General features: G+C 40.2%; 1 protein-coding gene across 10 annotated transcripts in view; it reads left to right on the plus strand.

Moving 5' to 3' along the window:
- Window positions 1-22,013, plus strand: part of DTNA (dystrobrevin alpha) — a 233,837-nt gene that overhangs the window by 191,166 nt on the left and 20,658 nt on the right. For 5 of the 10 annotated variants that reach the window (XM_040586907.1, XM_040586906.1, XM_040586909.1 and 2 more), the window contains 4 exons: window positions 11,151-11,238; window positions 13,721-13,818; window positions 15,169-15,282; window positions 18,556-18,652. In XM_040586907.1, the coding sequence (XP_040442841.1) occupies window positions 11,151-11,238; window positions 13,721-13,818; window positions 15,169-15,282; window positions 18,556-18,652 (397 nt within the window). Of the gene's footprint in view, window positions 1-3,305; window positions 3,384-4,011; window positions 4,105-11,150; window positions 11,239-13,720; window positions 13,819-15,168; window positions 15,283-18,555; window positions 18,653-22,013 lie in introns of all 10 variants that reach the window. The other 5 variants (XM_040586902.1, XM_040586905.1, XM_040586903.1 and 2 more) reach the window with 2 other exon arrangements.

The following is a 22,013-nucleotide window of genomic DNA, read 5'->3' on the forward strand; positions in this document are numbered from 1 at the left end:
ATTATAGGGCTAGCATGGGGTAAGATGAAACAGGACATTTTTTCTTGCATTTTTCTCAGTGCCACTCCCCCACTCCCCCCACTAATGCATTTAGTTCTTCTAAAGGAGTAATAAACTGGAATAAATGGAGTGATGCAGCACATTTTGCTGAGCTTGAAATTACTTTGCAATTCTGTGGTAGATAAAAAAAATGCACTATGGTATCAAATGCCCACAGCCAAGGAGAAACTGAGTCTTACTTAACAATGAATCAGAGTAGCTGGTGCCTTTTTTGAACTCCACATAAAAGCTAAAACAAAAATGGGATATTCTACCTAGGCACTGCAAGAGGTTAGGCCAGATTTCTGGACAATAGTTTTGGAACAAAACATACTGGTTGCTGATGTCAATTTTTCTATCTCTAAGGAGTGTGGTAGACTTGAACTGCAGGTTGCCTTTGTATGTTATTTTCAGAATAATATGAGAATCCTGCTTATTTCATCAGCAGTGTTCTACCTGCTAAAAGAAATGTTTGTATGTGTGATTGTTTAGTGTAATCACTAAAGAGGGTATAACATTTAGAACAGTATTGCTAGGTCTGCATGTTTGTAGACATCTATTTGGAGCTGGAGGTTTTGTCTGTTAATTTGCATGGGTAAGCATTCTTTGGCATCTTGCAAAATGTTCCATTTTAACAGGAAAATATATTTAAAATTTATGCTCCAGTTGGTAAGACCCAGAGAAACTCACTGTGGCCAAAATGATCTCTGAAGTATTAGCTATATTTTGGGGAATATGTGGAGGATGTAGGAAGATGTGGAAGAATAAGAAGGACAAATGTCAGCTCTTCCAAATGAAGGAATGTTGAAGGCAGAAACAGGGACAAAGCCCAAAGGGATTATACAAGAGACAGCCTAACCTTGGTATCCAAAGAAATGGTGAAAGAATTAGTAAGCACCTGGAGTATAATAAACCAATGAGAAATAACGAGCACGGGTTTGTCAAGAACAAATTATATCAAACCAAACTAATTTATTTCATTGACAGGATAACTGGTCCAGTGGGTAAAAAAGCAGCAGCACATACAATACAGGTTGACCTTAAAAGGACTTTTGACAAAGTCCTGGATGATACAGAGGTACTCAAAGGAAATATGGGCATGGGGAAATCATTATAAAAGCAACACTGAAAATCAGTAGTTAAATTTTCAAAAGTTTGCCGTCATTCTAGGAGGAGAAAAGCTGGAATTCTTGAAGGCTATAAGTCAGACACTGTGCATTATTTCTTGTAATGACCTAGTGGGAGCAATAGAGCGAGTGTATGCAACTTGTAGATGGTACAAAGGTTGAAATAGTTATGGGAAGGAGTGCTTGGAGAGCAGTTTCTAAATTAAAAAATAGATCAGTTGCAATGGTAGTAATTGATGCCCAAATGATCTGAAATCAGTTAGAGGGAACTCAGTAATGATAAGTGAAAAGTGCTGCAGCAAGGAAGCAAATAATCAAATGAAAGATTAAGCATAATTGCATGGACAGAAATATTTTAACAGAGGACCTAGCAGTTGCAGCGAACCACAAACTAATTGAAGTCAGCAATACAATTGTTAGATTGCATCTGACCCTGGGACATCATGTGGAAAGATATTAAAGCTCTTTCCCTGGAGGAGGAGAAATCTTCCTGGAGGATTGCACCCAGTGTAGGGCAGCAGCATGAGGACAAATACACTGACTAGCGTGACAGTGTCCAGAAGAGACACCCAAACATCAGAAAAGCTTAGAAAACATAAGTCATAAAAAGAAGTTGGGAGATAGAAGTTTGCATAATCCACCAAGAAGGAAATGAACAGTGATAGATGTGACATCCATTGCTCAATGAGTTGTTTGCTTGCTGGTCACTCCACCCTAATTGTTTTTCTTCTGGAGCATAGGAGAGGAGAACTTAGGGTTGATAGAGGGGGCATCGCACTGCACTGTTAGAAGGTAAAGCACAAAATCTGCCCTGGGGTCATTGCTCGCCCACTGCAGCAACATACTTATCTTTACTTTAAGAACCAACAACTGTATATTTTGGCGGAAATGGCACACCCTGTACCCCTTGAATGCATTTTCCTTCTGTAACTGGGAGGAAAATGTGGGTGGAAAACATACCCTTCTAGATGGCATGGAGCATGTTAACCTGCATGGGTATCACTTCGGTGGAAGCACAACAGACATAAGTAGCATGTTGATGCTTCACATAGAAAAGTGAAGCAAGCATTTTTTCTTGCTGTGCAGTACAGCATTTCCTTTAGCTATCTTCCAGATCTATTATATATCAGCAGGGCTTTGGTTGTTAGGACACCCTTCAGTATCATCCTTATCAGAACCCTGCTGCCAACCTTGACCTTCTAAAAGGAGGGGAATGGCACACACCTCATCTTACTGAATTCCTTCTTTGTCCTAACATTAAAGATTTTGATTTCTAGTCAGTCAAAGCCACATCTGCACAGATTTATCATGCGTCATATTTGTGCAACATCATCTGCCTATACACACACACCCCCCCGCACGCAAGCAGCTGGAGGCAGAGGTGCATGCATGCTCACACACCCGTCTTTTGATCAGGCATTTACAGTATCAGTAGCCAAACCAAAAATTAAAGGTGAATAATTTTAAAAAGAAGAAGTTAAAGTATATTTTTATTTTGCTTTGTTGTTTTACAAACAAAAAATACTGCAGCATGAAAGAAAACCTAACATTTCAATCTGCATTTTTAGCCAGTTACCTTATTAACATTGATATTTTAGCATTGGGAAAGATGCAGTTAGCGCCATCCATTAAATACTGTAATTAGGAAGAAAAAAAGTGGGTTTGATGAACTATATTTTTTTTTTTTAATCAACAGAACAGTACTTCTGAAAATTGAACTGGTGTATCCCATCACTGGATCTAAATAAGCACATTTCCACAGATTATTGAAACCATCTTATGGCAAATGTGGAGAAAAGCAATTCAGCTGTTATGGTGAAGCTTTCCCTGCTTGAAAGCTGCATTTAGGATGATGTTTATCGCAGACTCCACCTTGAAACTACACAAGCTTTCAGTTCTCCATTTGTGAGAGAAGCACATTTTGTCTGTCTTTTCTGTAGTGAAGTCTTTATAGTTTGCTTTTGGAGAACAGGAGGGAAAACTCTAGTTTACTTCACATTTACTGAATTTTTCAAAAAAATTTTTAAAGCTTCTGTTGTTATTTTTATTCAGTCCAGCGTGGTTGAATGAGTTTCTCCAAACTCTGTTCTGTAATGAATTTCAGACATCACTTCTTAGTTTTCCTGTCTTATTAACTAGCTCTCCTTCCAAGAATACTGAAGTAGAGCAGAGCAAACTGCTGGCTAGGGCTGCTCCAGCTTTCTTGAAAGGCAAAGGGTAAGTTAAAGAGAGAGAGTATGTTCGTAGCTTGCACTAACACAGCTAAACTAAAACCTTTTCCTCTATTCCTCCCCTTTTTAATGTATTCTGTAAACATATATCTTTCCTGAGAAAATTGTGATAACCAATTAACCCAGTGAGCTAAGTAGGGCATGTTTAAATGTATTTATGTATACCTGGATGCGTGAGGTCTTGATCAGACACTTCCAAACAAATCCAACTTGTGATTTTAGTATGTTAATAGTGTGTATAACATATGTATATTTAGTGTATATATGCAATATGTAGTATATTAAAGCAAATACTGCCGACCTCACAATCTGTTGTATTTTGAAGTAAATGGTACAGTGCAGCTCCAGTCCCTGGCCCAATCTGGCATCTCACTGATTTCTGAGGCTGCCTCTGTAATCAAGTGGGATTCTACATCCTAAACCATGAAATATTTAACATATAAATCACAGTAGTAACAAAATAATTTCTGCACTTGGTGATTGTTTTTTTTTTCTAAGAGCACTTAGTGTTCGTTCCTAAATTCCCATTTCACGCTCTCACTTGCTCCTGCTTTCTCTGTTTATGTCCCTCTGTCTGTCCGGCCTGCACCCTCTCTCCCCTGACCCTGTTCCAGGTTACAGTACAGCCTCGATGTTGCAGACAGGCTGGCCGATGAACATGTACTCATCGGGTTGTATGTCAACATGCTGCAGAGCAACCCCGCACGGTTAGTGCAGGTTTGGCACCTTTGGGGAACCCAGGAAAGGGACGGTGGTTGGTCACGTGCTGTCACTGTTTCCTCCTGGCTACAAGCTGAAGTAGCTCTTGATGAGCAGTAAGCTAAAGAGAATGTGCATCAGCATGGGGTATGTCCTCCCGAAGTTGGTGGATTGTGGCAATTGCTGTTATTTTCTCTAGTGATGGTAAATAGCAAGGTATTGCAAGTAAGTGCTTGCTTGAGAATGGCTATGCAAATTGATTTGGGATACCGTGCTCTAGTCAGGGCAGGGCTTGGTGGTGGTACGGAAATCTTCATACAATGGTGACTTGGAAGTCCACGTTTTCAAGGTAATAATTTTTGAGGTGCTACATAATTTGTAGCTTCACCTTGTCGTGAAAGTAAGAAATGGTAATAGTACATAAATAATTATAATAGGAATTTGCTTGTTACCCTAGTGAAGAAAATTCATTTCAATTTTTACATGTCAGGCGTTGTTCTGAAATCTGCCTGATTTCTGCATTGTTTGAATCTTGTATATAAATTTGCCTTTATCTTATTCAACCTGAAGAACGACAGGTTTTTAAAACGGCTGTCTGGAGCGTAGTTCATTGTTTCTGCTTGAGCGAATGTAGAACTTTGTCTACTAAACCCCCTCCTGACGCAGCACTCGTGGATGGTGGCATTGCAGTGGGCCACCCTGGGGAGGGGAAACGCTGTCTCCCCTCCCCATGTGCAACAAAACTCAAGAATCTACAGCCCTGTACCAGCAAGGCGGTGAGCGCTGTAGTATACGGCCCTAGAAAGTATGGTGCTAAACAGAAAACTCTACAGTGTTTCTAACAAAACTACACTCATGAGGTTTCTTTTGCTCGTAATGAACCCTTCGGCTGCTTGTACTGCCATTGCAGAGTGTTTCCCAGACTGGGAGAAACTTCATTTACCCTTACATGTAGAAGGCAACAAGCAACTTCATTTGGGAGAGTGAACACAATGATTCTCCACAGTCTTACAAAATTTACTTCTGTGTTTAGCTCCGGTTGAAAATGGGACTAATTTGCCATGCCCAGTGAAAAAAAAAAAGTCTGCCTTCATTGTTCTGGATCTACTTCTCTACTCTATAGCCCACTGGAAAGTGCCAGTGGGGGAAAAAAAGGCAAATCAGTTTTTAGTGAGGAAAATTAAAACTATTTCTTCAAAATAAAAACATTGTGAAGGGGAATTTCATTCCTGGAGAAGCATTTCCAGAGAGCAGGCTTGCTGAGTAATATCTATGCTGTGGCTGCGAAGACAAGCTGTTGGGGGCCTGTGTGTAATGGCTGTGTCCATGGCTAAGGACAGGAGCATGCTCTACCACTTAGTCTGGCTTGACAGGGAGAAGGAGATGTGGCCTTGCCTACCACAAGTGACTTATTTGGTACAGTTGTTCAAAAGGCAAGCAAATAACGGATATGGTTTAGAATAATTTTGTTGCTAGGCTGGTTTGTCAGGCATGGCATTTTGGATGCCATGTCTGTGGTTCGTTTAGCTTCAGCGAGGATCACCAGCTAGATCCCCTTGTGAGTGCCTAATCTCATCTTTACCATCTTCATCCTCTAAATTTTATCCAATAAATTCGACCTGTTCTTTCAAGGTTGAATATATTTTTTTGAGCCAACCTTACCAAGTCATAGTATATTCACATCCAAATAAGCACATACAAATTATGTGCCATAACAAACTTCAAGTTTAATGTTTTTGAGGGATGGAGAGTGACTGATAATGATCTTAATTGTTGAGTAACTTATGCAAAGCATATTACATAACATCTGATTACTGACATTAAATCACTGCAAAAGAAACAACCTCAGTTATTTATACAAGATACCCATTAGATTTTGACAGAAACATAACCAAGAGGGACAGCAGTCTTAGTCACACACAAAACCATGCTGCATTGCCAGTTTCTGCTTTGTTGCAATGAGGCTGCTAGTAGAGAAAGAGAATGGTTATATTTTGATAAAACAGTACAAATGAAGTGTTGCCATCCCGCAGCTCCTGTGTGAAGGCAGTTTCCAGGAGAGGTAGGTGAGGTCTCTGCAGGATGCTCAGCTGCTGCATCTCATATAGGCTGGGTTAGCATCTTCTGGCAAAGGTGAACTCCTTCTGCCTGTTCCCCAAAGTGGCTGGATATTGTCTGCTCAAAACCCACACAGCTGTATTAAGATGGTGCTGACTTCAAGTTATTTCACCCTGCAGCTTAACAAGATTTGGTAACCTGAGTAAAGGGTGTGTAGATGCAGTGCTTAGAGACATGGTTTAGGGGTGGACTTGGCAGTCCTGGGTTATCGGTTGGACTTAATGATCTTAAAGGTCTTCTGCAACCTAAATGATTCTATGTAATTAACCATAATCAGGTAGCTTCTGATTTAGGAGAGGCTAGCTGTTGTATCTGCCTGCAAAATACCATGTGTACATACCCATATGTGCCATCACCTATTACAAGTGCTACTGGCAGCCAAAGATGAGAAGAGGATTGATGGTAGCTGGACCTTCATCTGCGAGAAAAATCTGCAGAAACACTTTGTGAGCATAATGCATAAAAGTATTTTCAGAGGTTTATAGTAGCGTTTCAAAACAAGGGAGGGGTTTTTTAGGTATTGAGTCAGGCCAATTTATAGTAGCTAATGATAAATCCAGTATAGCCCAGTATACCTTTTTCCTGGTTTAAGTGTAGCTAGTATTTAGGGTGGGGACGGTGGGGTAATGTAATTAATTTGGTTAATTTTCACTGCTTATCTTTGGTTTTCATCTGCAGTTATTTGATACCGCAACTAGAAGTACAAGTTTTTCTTTCCGTCCCCCGCAGGCTAATAACCTACTTGAGGATTTTTTAGAATTCAGTACTCCAGGGCAAATTACGAAACAAAAGAAATACTGAATTCATTATTTATAGTAACTGTATGGGTAGAAAAAGTATCCCTTAGCCAGATGTTTTGGTTAGTTTAAACATAAAGCATGTTTTAGCATGTAAAACCAACAGTTGATATTCAATTTAGTTCATTTTTAGTGTCTGATTCGAAAAAAAGAACTTTTAACTGCAAATAGTTCTCCTTTTTATTTGTATAAGTTAGAGACTTTACCTGGTTTTGAAGATTAATTCCACATATTTCAGTCTTTTTCTTTTCAGGTGCAGAAGAAAATAAGATGAAATATTTTATATGTAGGAGGTTATTTTTGTTCCACAGAAAGTTATTTTCCAATTTTTTTATGTTATACTGTGTAGTACTGTGGTGAGTCATATTTCTGTACTATAAAAGTGCCGTGCTATTCTATGGTATTTTTAAAAATGTTTATTAAGGGGGTGTGCTCAACAGCTTAACTCCAGCTAGGAAGGCTGGACTATTTTTGCCTTGAAAGAGGAAAAACAGAGACCTACTGATTACAGAGGAAATGTGTAGATACTTGGCTCCCTTGAACAGAGTCATTTTTTATGATTATACCCCCCTACCTGAGTGTTAACATTTTGATGGTAAAATCTTGGTGATTCTAAAGTAAATGGCAAGTTAACAGTAGCAGAGAGCTCAGGTGATGTGTCTCAGTTTAAAGTGCCTTAAAACCAAGCCAGTTTTGAAAGGGTCACGGGTAGACAATCCTCAGAATACATTTGGTGAGTTGCTGTTAGGGCATTTGTTCTTACAGTCCTGAGGTTTAGAAACATACCCTTTAATTTGTAAGCATTTTTGATAGTAAATTATTTATTAAGTGAATGTTTGGAGAGTAAAGAGTATGTCGTGAAGACCACACTGATACCTATTGCTAAAATTTCACTAAGGACTGACATTTCTGAGACTTTTCTAAGCAGTGGTAACATTAAGACCACCAGGGGACATCCGTATCACCCATTGCAGGGTGCCTACTGCAAAACAGGCTGATTTGACACATCTAAAGCTTGAGAAGTAGCAAAGATCCTCCAGTGTCACTCCTTTGTTCCCAGGCTATCATATTTTTCATCCTTTGCCTGCAGTTTTGAGATCCTTTTTTTATTAATCTTCCTTAGACCATAGAATATTACACAGATCAACTGAAGCCTGAAAAAGAAATCCTGTTGTACAGGTGATAATACTAGATATTCACTGTGCATATGAATTAAGGTAATTCTGCTGACCAATTATTGCTAAAAATTAAAATCTTTAAAGAAACGATCACTAATGGAGAAGCAGTGTTAAAAATGTCATTTAACTACTTTAGAAAAGAAGGATCATCAGCAGGATCTTTGTATGCAAAATGTTTGTTTTCTTTCAAAAGGTTGCCCGAATCATTCTCTTGAGGGTCTCAGATTTTGCACACATATTCATAATATTTTAAAGCTTGTATGAATTTCACTGTATCATTGTCCATGAAGTTGCTGAAGTAAAACAAAAGTGAATTACGGCAAATCAGAACTCTGAGACATAAAAGTCTTGGCAGTCAAGGTTAATGCTGCTGTGCATACCTCTGCGCTTAATGATCACATAGAACAGGTACATTTCAGAACTAAATTTATCTCATCCATTGAAATTTAATTTACACAGCTTTGTGGCTAGTCATTTGTGGCGTTCATAGACCAAATTTGACGTGCTGCTACCGGTTATTTTATGACATCCACCTACACACAAATATATATCAAAGACATTAAATAGCAAGTAAGAATCAAAAAGCTGCAGTGGCTTGGTTCATTCATTAAAGCCGTTGTCTCAGGGGTTAATTCACATTTCGGAACTGCGTTGCAGATTGTGTTATGCCAACAAGTGAAACCATAATCCATTATTTTTCCAGGGCGGATAATATGGTTGCACACTGCTGTAAAGAGGAGAATTGATGCTGAATGCCTTCTGTTTTCACAGCCATCTGTTAGGACATGATGGTTTAGTCCTTATGGAAAAATTAAAAATTAATTATACTGTCATGAAAGTAACCCTTATTACCTGGTTTGCATAATTTCATGTGTCTGCAAGAGTTGCTTGCTCTTTCTTTCTCTGGATGACGTATCAGGACAGTAAGCATGAGTATGTAAGAAGCAGAACTGTGTAAATTTAGAAAAATAACCTTTAGCTTGGGTCTTTTGAGAAGGTAAATCAGTTATCCCACAAGAATCTGAGTAAGCATAGAGTTAAGCTATATATGTAAAAAAATAAATTAAACATCACCAACACCAAACAGTCAGTGCTCATCTGCCACCCGAAGTCTTGTGTGCAGTCTGCAGCATAAGCTTAGCTTACACAGAACCCCTCTGGGTCTGACTTTTCATAGCTTTACTGGTTTTCTAAACTTCATGTTTGTGGTCTCTCAGGTTATTGTCAGAATGAGAAAAAGATGATGTTTGTCTCTTTTCCTTTACTTCAGCAAGCCATAACAAATCCACATGACTCCCAGCTTTAGTTTAACGATTAATGGATATCAACCACTACTCATCGTTCAAACATAACGTTAAAATCCCAGTGGACTTAATCAAGCCAACCAAATGATGCACATTGTAGCTCCCTGAGGAACCTGGGGGTATGAACGCACAGAGAAATTTTGGAGAAATACTTCCTTTTCCTTTTAAAGATGCCAATTCTTCAAAAGCAGAACTTATTGCACAAGTGCCATTTTCATCTGGAAGGCTTTTCAAGTTCAAGATATAATTTCTAACAAAAATCAGAATATGATGCCCACAAAATAACCCTTATTTGCACATTCTTTTGAAACGTGAAGCTCATTCACCAGCAACCAGTTGCATGCCCTGAAGAGCCCATCGGTAGGGCAGTGTTTGCCTGTCTCCCTTCTGCCAAAAATCACATAGACAGTTGCCAAGGCATAAAAAAAGAGGTCAGACTTACCTCTGCCTGGGATGGTTTGCAGGCTGTCTTGTATTCCACACAGCAAAACAGTCTTCTCACCTCTTAGGAGCTTCGTTTTTTTCCTTGTATATGTACTAAAACTTACACAGTGTAGGTTTCCAAATCCCAGGATTATCCAGGGTCAGCTAAGTCCTCTTCAGATTTCATTGTTTGACAGTTTGTTAGTTTTGATGGTTCTCTGCAAACTTCTAAATGCTTAGAAATAATAAAGGTTCTCACTATATTGCCCTTTTCCTGGTCATCTAAGTAATAGCCTCCATTTAAAATAAGGACAGCTGGCAAGGGATTAACCCAAGAGAAATATTTGCCTTTGATAGTCTGGGAGTGGGGGTGAGGGGGAAGTAATAAGGTGCAGTATTTTAAAGGAGTTTACTCTTTAGTTCTTATGCTTTTTGAGTGATTTTTATGGAGATCCTGCACACGTGACCAAAGCTCTTCATAGTTGTCACTGGTAGACTCCTGCACCCTGGCAGCAGGCGTTGACTCCAAGTTAAAGCGAGACCAAGTCTGGAATCAGTGGTGATATATAATAATAAGTTGCAATATTTTAAAGGAATTCAGCATATTTGCTGTTCAGTTCTTATGCTTTCTCATCACCATTATGTGATTCTCGGAAATCTTACTTCCAAATACCAAGAAACCAAGAATAAAAGAGAAAGTCCAACTGTAAATTCCTAGATCAGTGGTTCCAGACTGTGGCCCGTGAGGCCTTGGTAAGTGCCCTGCAAAACTGTCCTAAGTACTGTTTTCTGTTGCAAGTCTGACAAAGCTTCTGAAATTTTTCTGAGCAAACACTGAGCTTCCCGCCAATCCATTGTCCAAAAAGTAATCACTCTTCTAGGTGATACGACAAGGCTGAGAAGTAAAAACAAATGCCGACTGGTGGTCTTAACCACCCCTGTTTGGACAGAGTAGCCTGCAAGTTGCATCTTGCACAGCCTTGGCCAGGGGTCGCAGACCGCTGCTGTTTCCCCCTAAGGGAAGGTGCTGCCTGGCCCCTAGAGCTGATCATTCCAGGGAAATTACCCTCTCACTTTGCTCCTTTGCTCAATTAACATTTGCCATTGTTAATTTGTCAACATTTTGCTTCTAAATTCTGTAACAAGGGTGTGTGAGTTGACAATGTGACAGAGCAATGGTCATTTTTACCGTGTATTAACATGTCTTCCCTCCTTCCCCTCCAACCCTGAGCAGCGTGCTTGACAGTGCAAGTCGCCTGGATGAAGAACATAAGCTGATCGCCAGGTATGCAGCAAGGCTGGCAGCAGAAACTTCTTCATCAGTAAGTGTTTTAATTAAAGGAAGGTACTTTCCTTCTGTCATGTTCCAGGGGCTTGGCAAGATCAGGGAAATTACATCTGACAGTCTTAATGATTAATGGATTATTTTTCCCTATCCTTTTCATCAGATGCTGTTACGCTTTAGCAATAACAGTTTTAAGCAGTCCATTTAAACCAAAGAATCCACATACTAATGCATATAATCTATATACTAATGCAAGGGTATTTAAACAATTACAGCAAAGGGAATCTGACATCTTGAACCCAGGAAAGACTAAAAAATACTGTCTGGACCAGCTTTGGTTAAAGGTTAATGATTTACTGCAGTGGGAAAATGGGGTGGTGAATCCATTTTACTCTTTAGTTCAAATATGATGGCCACTAGGGCCCTAAGTGCTGAGGATTTTAAAAAAATGGTCTTCAGCAGGATGACTGTAATGACCCCCTGCATTAGCCCTGGCTCCCATTTTCATTTCAGAGCAATGATTATTCTGTTCTGTGTATCCCAAGACAGAAGGTGATGACAGGCTAAAACCTCACTAACTACATTCAGGAACAAGAGAGAGTGAAACAGGAACCTAATCAAAGTATATAAAATCTTAAATGGCACAAATAAGGTCAGCCTAGTTACGTCTTTTTTCCATCTCAGCACATTTCATAGAACCATAAATGATGGTTAAGTGAAAAGCAGGCAGTCCAGAGTGCCTGGAAACATATTTTCACACTGAGATTTACGCTGCGGGGTCAATTGAAAGGGTGAAATCAGGCACCAGTCTTCATATAAAAACATTGAGTCACGTTCCTCCTGAGCAAAGGCAGTGAAGATGAACCTGCTACCCCCGTGCAGCCATCTGTCCCGGAGGATTTCACGCTACCTGCAGCTGCAGGGGCAAAGAGGGGTGTTCCTGGTCTGCCAGCCCAGCCCAAATCAATCCCTTCCAGAAGTGTGACACTGTTTCAAATTTCAGGCAACCTGTAGGTGATGGTCCTGTTTCTGAAGGATGGTAATTCTTTATGGGAACAAGTTTTCCCATTAACAATGTCTCTGGGTAGAAACGGGTAGAAATCAGTTGTATATAATGTGTCTGTGATATGGGGGAAAACTTAGGAAACTATTTAAGTAGCTTTTAAATAGAGGTGGTTTGAAGGGAAATACTTTCTCGTTGTCATCCACCTGTGCTATTTGAACAAAAGAGATGGAAAAGGGAAGGTTTCTGTATACAGAAATCTTTCTGAGCACGCAAGTGGCACCACATTAGGAGTGCAGTGGAAATTTTCAGAGCTTTGCTCATGGTCATTCTGTTTTTTAAGGAACAAAATGTATTAATAATACTGGGCATTCAGGATAAAGATCCCTCGTTTCCCCTGTATCAGTCATGACATCCACCAGCGTGTATCAGTTTTTCTTTACACACTGCTCTGCTTCGCCGTGGTTGGAGTGTTAAATGGGAAAAGGTAGCCGTAGCAGAAGAAATAGTGAATGATTGCAGGTGTAAGGTGCTGTCCTTTCCCCATAGACAGTGCTGACGAAGGTTGGCACTGAGATGTATCTTCACCCTTTTTGAGGGTCCAGCCTCTGGAGGAAGAGGTGCCTGGCATCAGCTAAAATGAGGCTCCAGAGTTAGTCTTCACAGGGCTTTTACAGTGAGAAACACTCAGATCACAGCAGTAACTCAGCAGAGTATTTTTTAATGTGATTCTTTCAGGTTGGAGTTAGAACTACATGGGTGTCTTTGCTGTGAACCTTTAAATGTCTTGTTCTGTGTTGTCATCAGTACAGTACTGAAATACAGGAGTGTGAACAAGGAAAAAATACTTGGTTATTGCTGATGAATATGAAAAAAGAGCATAGTCCAACGAAGCTGTTGCGAGCACTGCCTAGTTTAATAAGAAATAGTTTAATCCCCACCTCATTTTATTGGGGAAAAAAGGTTCTGTTGCACCTGAAGGAGTGGGGAAAGAGGTTTTCTGAAGTATCATCAGAGTGTATAGGAAAATTTGGCCAAATGGGCCACACAGCCAGACTGAAAACTGAGTACAGCTTTCAAACTGTAAGTAAACCGTACTTTCAAGAGAATGAAGCATCAAAGCATCACTGCACTGGAAACACTTCCCCTTCTTTTTGGCGTTGCTGATTTTTGCTTCAGTGTATTCCTCTTTTTGGTATCAAAATTAGGAGCCATATTACAGCAACTGCCTGCAGCAATGCTGTTGCCTTTTACATTTGGTTCAGAGGAAGCTCCTTGAAGAAGCAATGAATGACAGGATTGCAAACACTGAGTCTTATTTACTGTAGCACATACCCTGCTTTTACTAGCAATGGAGCCATACCGGTTTGAACTCAACATGTATGCTCTTTTTTCAGTGTAGTCAAGCCTCGTACTCATTTTCTGTAAGCAGATTTCACAGTACATATCTGTGTTGAACTCATGGGTGCATGCTGGCTAATCGTCCTTCAATGCAGCCTTCTCTTTTGTACAACAGCAGCAGGGTCAGCAGAGAGGGGCATCAGATATCTCTTTCACCATTGATGCAAACAAGCAACAAAGGCAGCTGATTGCAGAGCTGGAAAATAAAAACCGGTAAGCATCCACAAAGTACCTGGTTTTGTTCAGTCCCATATATTATGTACGTTTGTTTGTTTCTTAACATTTTTTACCGCCTACTTCTGTGCAATGTGCTCGTTATACATGCACATACACCTCCCCCTACAAAAAGCACACGGCACAGAAAGGTCCACAGAGTATGACAAAGGCTTTGAAATCCATAGCCACCCTCTTTTAATGAGTGTACTGTTCAATGACATGATATAATCATTGATACTTTACTGTTTGTTAAGAGTTAAAAAAAAAAGCCTGTTCTCTTTCAAAACCAGATTAACTTTCAGTTGGATCCTCTGTAGCACTGTAACGTGAAATAATAAAAGGATCAGTCATACTGGCAATGTTATGTTCCCCTGCTTTTATTTATTAAAAAAGTGATTAAAGCTCACCAGAACTACTTCTGCCTGGGAAAGGTTTGCAGAAAGATTAGCAGCAAGTTAGGCTGCTGATCAAATGAGACACCAGGTACGGATGTGACCGAGAGTGTCAAGGAGAAATGGGCTCGCCAGCCCCAAAAAGGAGCGATGCCCATTTGTCAGCAGCAGAGACTCTGGCCCTGGGTATCAGACTGCCTGATGCCATGAAATGTATGGCAGCAGAAGTCTGCTTTTACTGCCGGACTGTAAAACAGAGGCCAGACCAGACCAGATGGTTTCCTATTCCAAACTCGGCACTGCCTTCTGTCACCATGTGATGAGCCACCAGCTCCAGCCTCGATTTGTCTTTCATAGTTTGAGGCCTGCCTCCTGACCGTCTGCTATCCAGCACATTGCAAAGAAGAGATTCAATTCACAAAGGTTTCAACCTTCTGCTGCGAAGCTTTGTATTAGCCTTTTGAGACCGCTCCAGGTCTGGCAAGCCAGTCGTAACAAGTCCTATTGAAAGTCCTTCTTCGTGAATTGTTGACCGCTTTCACATCTCTGCTTACACTAGAAGTATTTTTGAAGTGCTAAACATTTTCTCTGATACTCAGGAAGGGCCAGATAGGTTATTTTCAGTTTTGTGAAGTTCATGCAGTGCTTGAAATGTTCACGGGAAAGAATTAGAAGGGAGCAATTTAAGTAAGCATAGAGCTATTTCATATCTACCTCTGATTTTGAGGGGTCATGAAGAAATATTTCCCTTTATGGTGAAATCTTAAAAGTTATTTAAAAAATACCCAGAGCCCTCTCCCATTGCTGAGGGCTTCTTTTGTTGGCTGGAGCCAATTATATCTACGTTGATGAAGAGCTACATACAATCATACTTTTTCTCCTCTTGCAAGATCCAGTGAGCTGGTTGTGTGGAAAATTATTGACTTATAGTCTTCTGCTTATTCTCCTCCCCAAGGGAAATCCTACAGGAGATCCAGAGGCTGCGACTTGAACATGAGCAAGCATCTCAGCCCACGCCAGAGAAGGCACAACAAAATCCCACTCTCCTTGCAGAGCTCCGGCTCCTGAGGTAAGTCCGCAGTGATAAAACCTCCGGCCATGACAGCCCAGCCAGTCATTCTCAGCGAGAGAAGAAATAAGAGGTCAGCCTGGCTTACAGTTTGGGGGGCTTTTTTAAGTAAAGAACACAATGTGTATTTTTTCTCCATTTTCGGTGCAGGCTGTAGTCCTAGAAGTAATTAAGCCTATGCTTTAAACAGCGTGCATGAGGAATCTCACATATTACTCATCTACATTAAATTAAGCATTTGCATTAGTGTTTGCAGAGTTAAGCCTTTAGGTCATTTGGAATAGGTCCCTACAGCCCTGTCCAAATGCCATTAATTATATGGGGAAAAAAGTTCTGTCAGAACAAATGCTTCTACAAAGACTTCTCATTTTTGCTAAAGTAAATACAGAGCCACATGAAAATGCAGCCAAATTTAGACATTAATTTTTGGAAATTTCCCCCATGTGTTGAACTCCAAGGAGAGGTCAGTTCCCTTCACCCTGCGAAACCAGGCTGTGGAACGAACCTCCTTGTCACGTGGAAAGTCAGAAGTAGCTGAAGATTTAGAGGATCATTTCTCAATTATCCCACCCAGCTAAAAACATCGACATGGATGTGTCCACATGTTAATTAGGATGCTCTACGTGGATTTACTAATTGCCATGTATCTCACATTGAAGAGGTACAATTGTCGTTGGCCCAGATCCTTAGGCTCCCTGCAAGTCCTGAAGTTCCTGTTTGGTTTTATGAGAGCCAGACAGAGAATCCAATAAGAACTGTTTAAAACACTTCACATGAATAGAGAATAGAGTGTAAACACTTTCTTTCTAGTTAATCAATGCTAGATTTTTTCCCCACCCCCATAGAGCCATTCTCTTATGAGGAGACTAAAGAACGTTTTTGGCCACTTAGCTGCTTCTCACACAAGTAACATTTTAGTGGTCTGATTCATAACCAAAGGAAGTTACTGTAAGAAATTGTGCTAAATTTGTTCTTTACAAATACTGTATAGTTTTATTATTGAGTTTTCCACACTAAAATATTTTTCTGTTTCACAAATAATTACATTTGCTTTCCAATCTGAAGACAAATTAGCTTCTTCATTTCTATGAGTGACTTTAGCGTGTAATTACTTCTAGATACCTACAGGCTAGTAACATTCTGTGAGACATATGAAACTGTGATGAAAATGTGTACTCTACATAAAATACACCAGTAATGTAACTCCTGTGCATCAAGCCTGAAGTCTGTTCTAAGCAGGTTTAGGAGATCAGCTTTCTAAGTAGTTGACAAATAAAATTCATTATCCTTAAAAAAAAAATCATATTGGACAGTGTTAGCAAACCGACTACTTAATTTTTCCCTCTTTCTGGTTCTGCTACACATATTAAAAGCATAATATCCTTATTTGAATTTCCTGACATGGGATGTCCCTAGGGCAGCGATGCTGAGTTCCTCAATTACGATACCTTTTCTGATTTAATTCAGATTCTGTCAGAGTCAGAAAATAACTTTTAATCTGTGGGTCTGTACTGCTTTGCATACCTTCTAAAATGTTCACCATTTGAAAGGCAAAAGATTGGCTTTGATTTGCTTTGGAATTTCAACACTTCCTAGATACTTAAGATGTCACAAGGCCGTTCTTGTAATGTGTAAAACAGCAGGACTCGGAGCAGCAGCACTGATTTACATCTGTTACCCCACAGATTTTGGGGGCTTGAATCGATTAGGGCAAATTAGTTCATATAATATTAAAAAGTGCTGGAATCTGTAAATGTTGTGGCTACTTGTCCCAGCATCTTTTACTAGCTGCTGTAGTGTTGCAGACTTGCTGAAAGGTGGTTCCGAACACAGCATTCCTTTCCAGTGCTGTCTTGGAGACAGGCTGGAGAGCCCATTACTTCCAGGAACTTGCTCTGGAGTACAGCAGGAGAAAAAAGTCAGAGGAGCCGTCTGTACATTGCATGCTGCTTAGATCTCTCTCCCCCGCAGAAAGAATCTAAAATCCAGCAGAGGTCTGTGCTAGGACCTGCCACTTTGAATTACATGGATAGTGTATCTTATTTTTATAAGCAGTTTCTTAAACTCAATTGCCTTTGCTTTGTACAGTTCATAGCATTTCCAACCATTACATGCCTGGAAAAGAAAAGCCAGCACAGGCAGTTTTTAGCAGAGAATAGATTAATCCTCCAGAAGAGTAAATACAACCTGGCAGCGTTACTGTATGATCCCATTACACAGGTGAGAGCGAGCACACATGAGAAATCCTGTAGAAGTCCGTGTTGCTTATATCAGTAACCACTCTCTTACAGAAAAGGCTCAAAATCAGGGTTTCATATTTCCCTAAATCAGGAAATGTACTTAGTCTTGTTGGCTCTGACGCTTTTCCATTTAGGAGGAAATTGTCATATGTTGTAGGTAGTACAAGGCTAACAACATAGTGGTTTTATGTTATCTGCAACACAGTAGTGAATAAAACATACCTAATATGTATATTTTTCAGCAGTAATGTTCTTAATTGCATCATAGCTTCCAGGAGGCAACAATTTTATTTTGTGTTTATGCAGGGACTTCTTACACAATTTAGTGATCGAACATGTGCAAGTGCTGAACCCCCACCCTGTGCAGTGGAGCTGTGCAGAATCAAAGCTGTTCCCATTTATGTGGGCACAAGCTGACTGTCACACTTGGAGTGGCTCGGTCTCCACACTGTCACAGGACCAGCACTGGACTCCGAGTTCCAAGAGCTATTTTCAAGCAGTTACATCTCCACTACATGATGGTCTTACTCTCGCTTTCAGAAAAAAATAGAAACAAAAGCAGATTGCTGTGGTTTTCGGGCTGAATTTCTGAACTCTCTTAGCTTCTGTCACATCTCGCTGTGTTTAGTGCCCCTGCTGTAATTTCCTGGCCTGCAGGGCATGGCTTTAATTTCTCCTGACAGCTAGTGAGCTTATTGACTAGAGAGATCTGAAGACAAAGATTACCAGGTATCCCCACAAGGGAATATAACACAAATTTGTTTGAACCTCTTTTGTTCTTTCGAGAACAGTGTGTGTTAGTGTCTGTCTTTTTCCTAATCACTGTATTCAGTCCCATGAATATTCTCAGGTTGAGGGAACTCCCTAGCTTTCATCTAGCGCCATTTCTAAGCACTATACTGAATTCATGCGGTGTGTTTGCTTTCCTGCGGTCTATAGGCATATACCTCATAGTTGGGCTGGGGAAACAATGCAGCTAAAAGCTCCTGACGGTGTGAGGGGTCAGCTCTGATCGGATCTGCTTGTTTCTCAGACAGCGGAAGGATGAGCTGGAACAGAGGATGTCAGCTCTCCAGGAAAGCCGGCGGGAGCTTATGGTTCAGTTAGAAGGCCTCATGAAACTGCTGAAGGTAAGGAGCTCCACCTGATACTACCAAGGAGAACAGGCAGAGTGAAACAAGAGAGTAGAGGGAGGAGATATGACCACAGAATTCTGCAGAACTTGACTATTTCCACCCATAAAATCTGGCTTTCTTTCCTTCCCTTTTTATTTTTTGCCTTGGTCTTTCAGTTCAGGGGTTTCAGATGATGCTCAGATGATGTTGTTCCTGTAGTAACACTGCATCATCAGTGTCATCTACGGCTAAGTAGATGGAACATCAGAGACAAGCTCTAAACTATCGAAGAATTAATACAATCCTTTAAATAATACTGCAGCGTGATGCATTACAGTCCTGTTTTTGTTCTTTTGTAGAAGGATTCAGCAGCATCTCTGGTTTTCAGGGTAGCAATCTCTGGATCAGCCATTTGACAATGTCCAAACACAAAATACTTTGTGGTCCAGTTTCAGGTGGTTTTAGGGTTTCCTCTGTTGAGGACATCAAATAATAATAATAATAAAAAAGAGTGAGAAAAGAAACAAAGCAACACATAAAATGAGTTAACTAATAACCGAGAAAAGCAACTCAGCACCATACACTATTACCTACTCCAGCTGAAAGTATAGAATTACTTTTGCTAGTTCCTTTAACTTTGCCCATTCAGCTGTTAGTTCTGTCAGACATGCCATTTGAAAAGCAGATCTAACTCTCTGATCTCAGAGATGCCTCCCCACCAACACTTGGTCATTTTCATAAAAACAGAAGCAAACCCTTGTTAAACAGATGAAATGCCTCAAGAAAGGATCTCAGTTAAAAATGAAGGTATCAGAAAGCATGTGCATTTTTAAGACAGACTAGGGTAAGATGGAAAATGTGGGGTTTTTTTGCAAAGTCCAGCCCTATTTTACCTGTTGTGCCTCAGGACAGATGATGTCAGAAATTCACATTGGAAGAAAGTGCTCTGAATAACGTAAAAGTCCGTTTTATTGTTGGCCATGCCAGATAAAATGAGTGCATTGAAATTTAGAGCAGCTTAGGTTGAATATGGCTCTGATAAGAGCAGAAAGAATTTCAATGAAATACATTTAGCCACATGTATTTGCATCAAAGGATGAGTTTGACCCCTTATGTCATTTGCATCTCCTCAGGCACAGCCTTCTGCAGCTACAGTGCTGGAATTGGTGGCACCTGAGCCGCAGAGCCCACCAAGTAGCCAACAGATTTTGGGGAGCTGGAAGTAGACAGGGTACTTTTCTCTCTACCTATAAAATGTTGCAGTGCTACAACTAGCAGTCAGGTCAGCCTGCTATTGCACTGCCTGGACAAAGAGAATTTGGGGTAGGAAATGGTAGTAGCTTTCTGCACACTGTGCGCTATTATGGTGTTTCAAAGCGTGCAGAGGTGGGACTGTAACCTGGTCACATACCTTCAACTATCTCAACAGTACCTTTAACCCTGCACTCCAAATTTGGCTTTATTTTCTGTTCTTCACTTACATCCTAGCTAATCTCATGTGCTGATCCTCTTTTTCTTTAGGAAGAAGAATTGAAACAGGTAGTAAGTTACCTCCTTATTGTAGGCCTCACTAATTCCTAAATGTGTTTGTGTTCCTGTGATTTACTTCCTTTGCTTGAAATGTGTGCATGTTCTTTTGACCAAAATTAATATTTTGCAATTCTTTCACACATTATTTTCAAGTATCTTGGAGTAATTTTCACAATTAAAACATCTTAGCCCTCTAGAAAGCAAGTCATGGCCAGAAGGAGTCTCGATCTTTTTTTCAGTCCTCTAAATAAAAACACCTAAGATATGGAAATCACCACCCAAATGTAGTGAAACCAACCTAGAATATGCATTTAAGAACACTTCTACTATAGATAACATTTTGAAAATGTAATGAGAATTCTGGAACTAAGAGAAACGTTTAAATTAGACCAGAGCAATGAGTTTGAAATCCCACTTTATCCAGAAGAAGTCAGGGCATTGTGTGCACATCTTTTAAAGTTGGCACTAATGCTAACAGTCCTATGAGTCTTCAGGAAAATAACAGTTTCTGAACAGCGTCTGCAACCTAGATCAAAAAGGGCAAGTGTTTGTATTACTAGTGGTAAATTTTAGAAGGTTTAATTGGTTTGATGCTTTTTAGTATTGAAATAGATCTTAGACTAAAAAAAAGCACTTTCCAGACAGCAGTCTGATTTATGAGTCCAATAAAAATGTCTCATTTCAACAAAACACGCTGCCTCTTGCTTTCATCAGCAGAAGTACAGTCACAAGTCTGATGTGTTCTGTCTATGGTAGAGCATATGGAGTCTGTAGGTAGTCCTCACTTTCATAAAACTAACATTGTGCCTAATCCTTGTAAAGCATCAGTCTGTCACATACAAAAAAATAAATCTGACCAAACATTGCCTCCATGTAAGGGCTGTCCTTTTTGATTCTGCAGTATTAAAAGATCTTCCATTCGCAAAAGAGGAAGTTTCTGATGTGACGAGAGTTTCCCTATCATATAAAATGTTCACTGGACAGTATAAGTCAAAGCACATTTTCAGGCTGTTAGGAGATACGATTTTTTTCTTCCAAGAGTAATAACCTCACTGAATACCAGGTGGTGACACTAAGGAATTACTCTCACAATTTCTATTAAACGATCCCCATTACACTATGCCATTTCATGATCTGTTGAGAGAAACAGGATTAAATTAATTTCTGGAGGAATTCAACTGGAATGAGCAGCCTGGCAATTTACCTAATGCGTATGAACTTCATCTTTCTCGGCTGCCCTTCCTTGAGAAAGGATAATGAGTTCTTCACGTCTGTGTCACTTGAGGCGGCGAGATGGGCTTTCCCCGTGTGTCATCCCAGCTCAGTTCCAGCAGGGGGAGCAATGCGCTTGAAGTGCCTGTAAAGCCAGTTTCATTTCAAGCATTCTCTCCTAAGCATGTGTGACACTTGACAGTGGGAAATCTTTTCCTGCCTAGCAAGGGTTAACTTAAAATCCCTAGCAGGTTGGTTGGGCATGGTGAACTAAATAAAACACATAGAAGTTTTCCTAAAAGGCACCAGAACATTGATAGCTGCAACCAAGTGCGACATAAAAGCTGAAGCCATGCGCGTAGCTGTGGTAGCTCCTGTCTCAGCACACCTTGGTCCTCAGCTGGGAGGCTGCCGAGGTCTGGGAGCAATTCGGTGCTCTGTGTCTTTGCTGAGATTACTGAAAAGTCACTGCTGATGATCATAGCAGGTTTCAGGCCGTTGTCTCTGGCCTGTGAAAACCACGTTTCTCCTGATAACCCCTAACCAGGAATCCAATCATAATAGCACTCCATTCCCACAAACCTGGGCTGAGGTGGATCTTGATGAATAAAATAGAATGCAAGTTTTCACCTCT

Source organism: Falco naumanni, chromosome 3, assembly GCF_017639655.2.
Source record: "Falco naumanni isolate bFalNau1 chromosome 3, bFalNau1.pat, whole genome shotgun sequence".
Taxonomy (NCBI): domain Eukaryota; kingdom Metazoa; phylum Chordata; class Aves; order Falconiformes; family Falconidae; genus Falco; species Falco naumanni.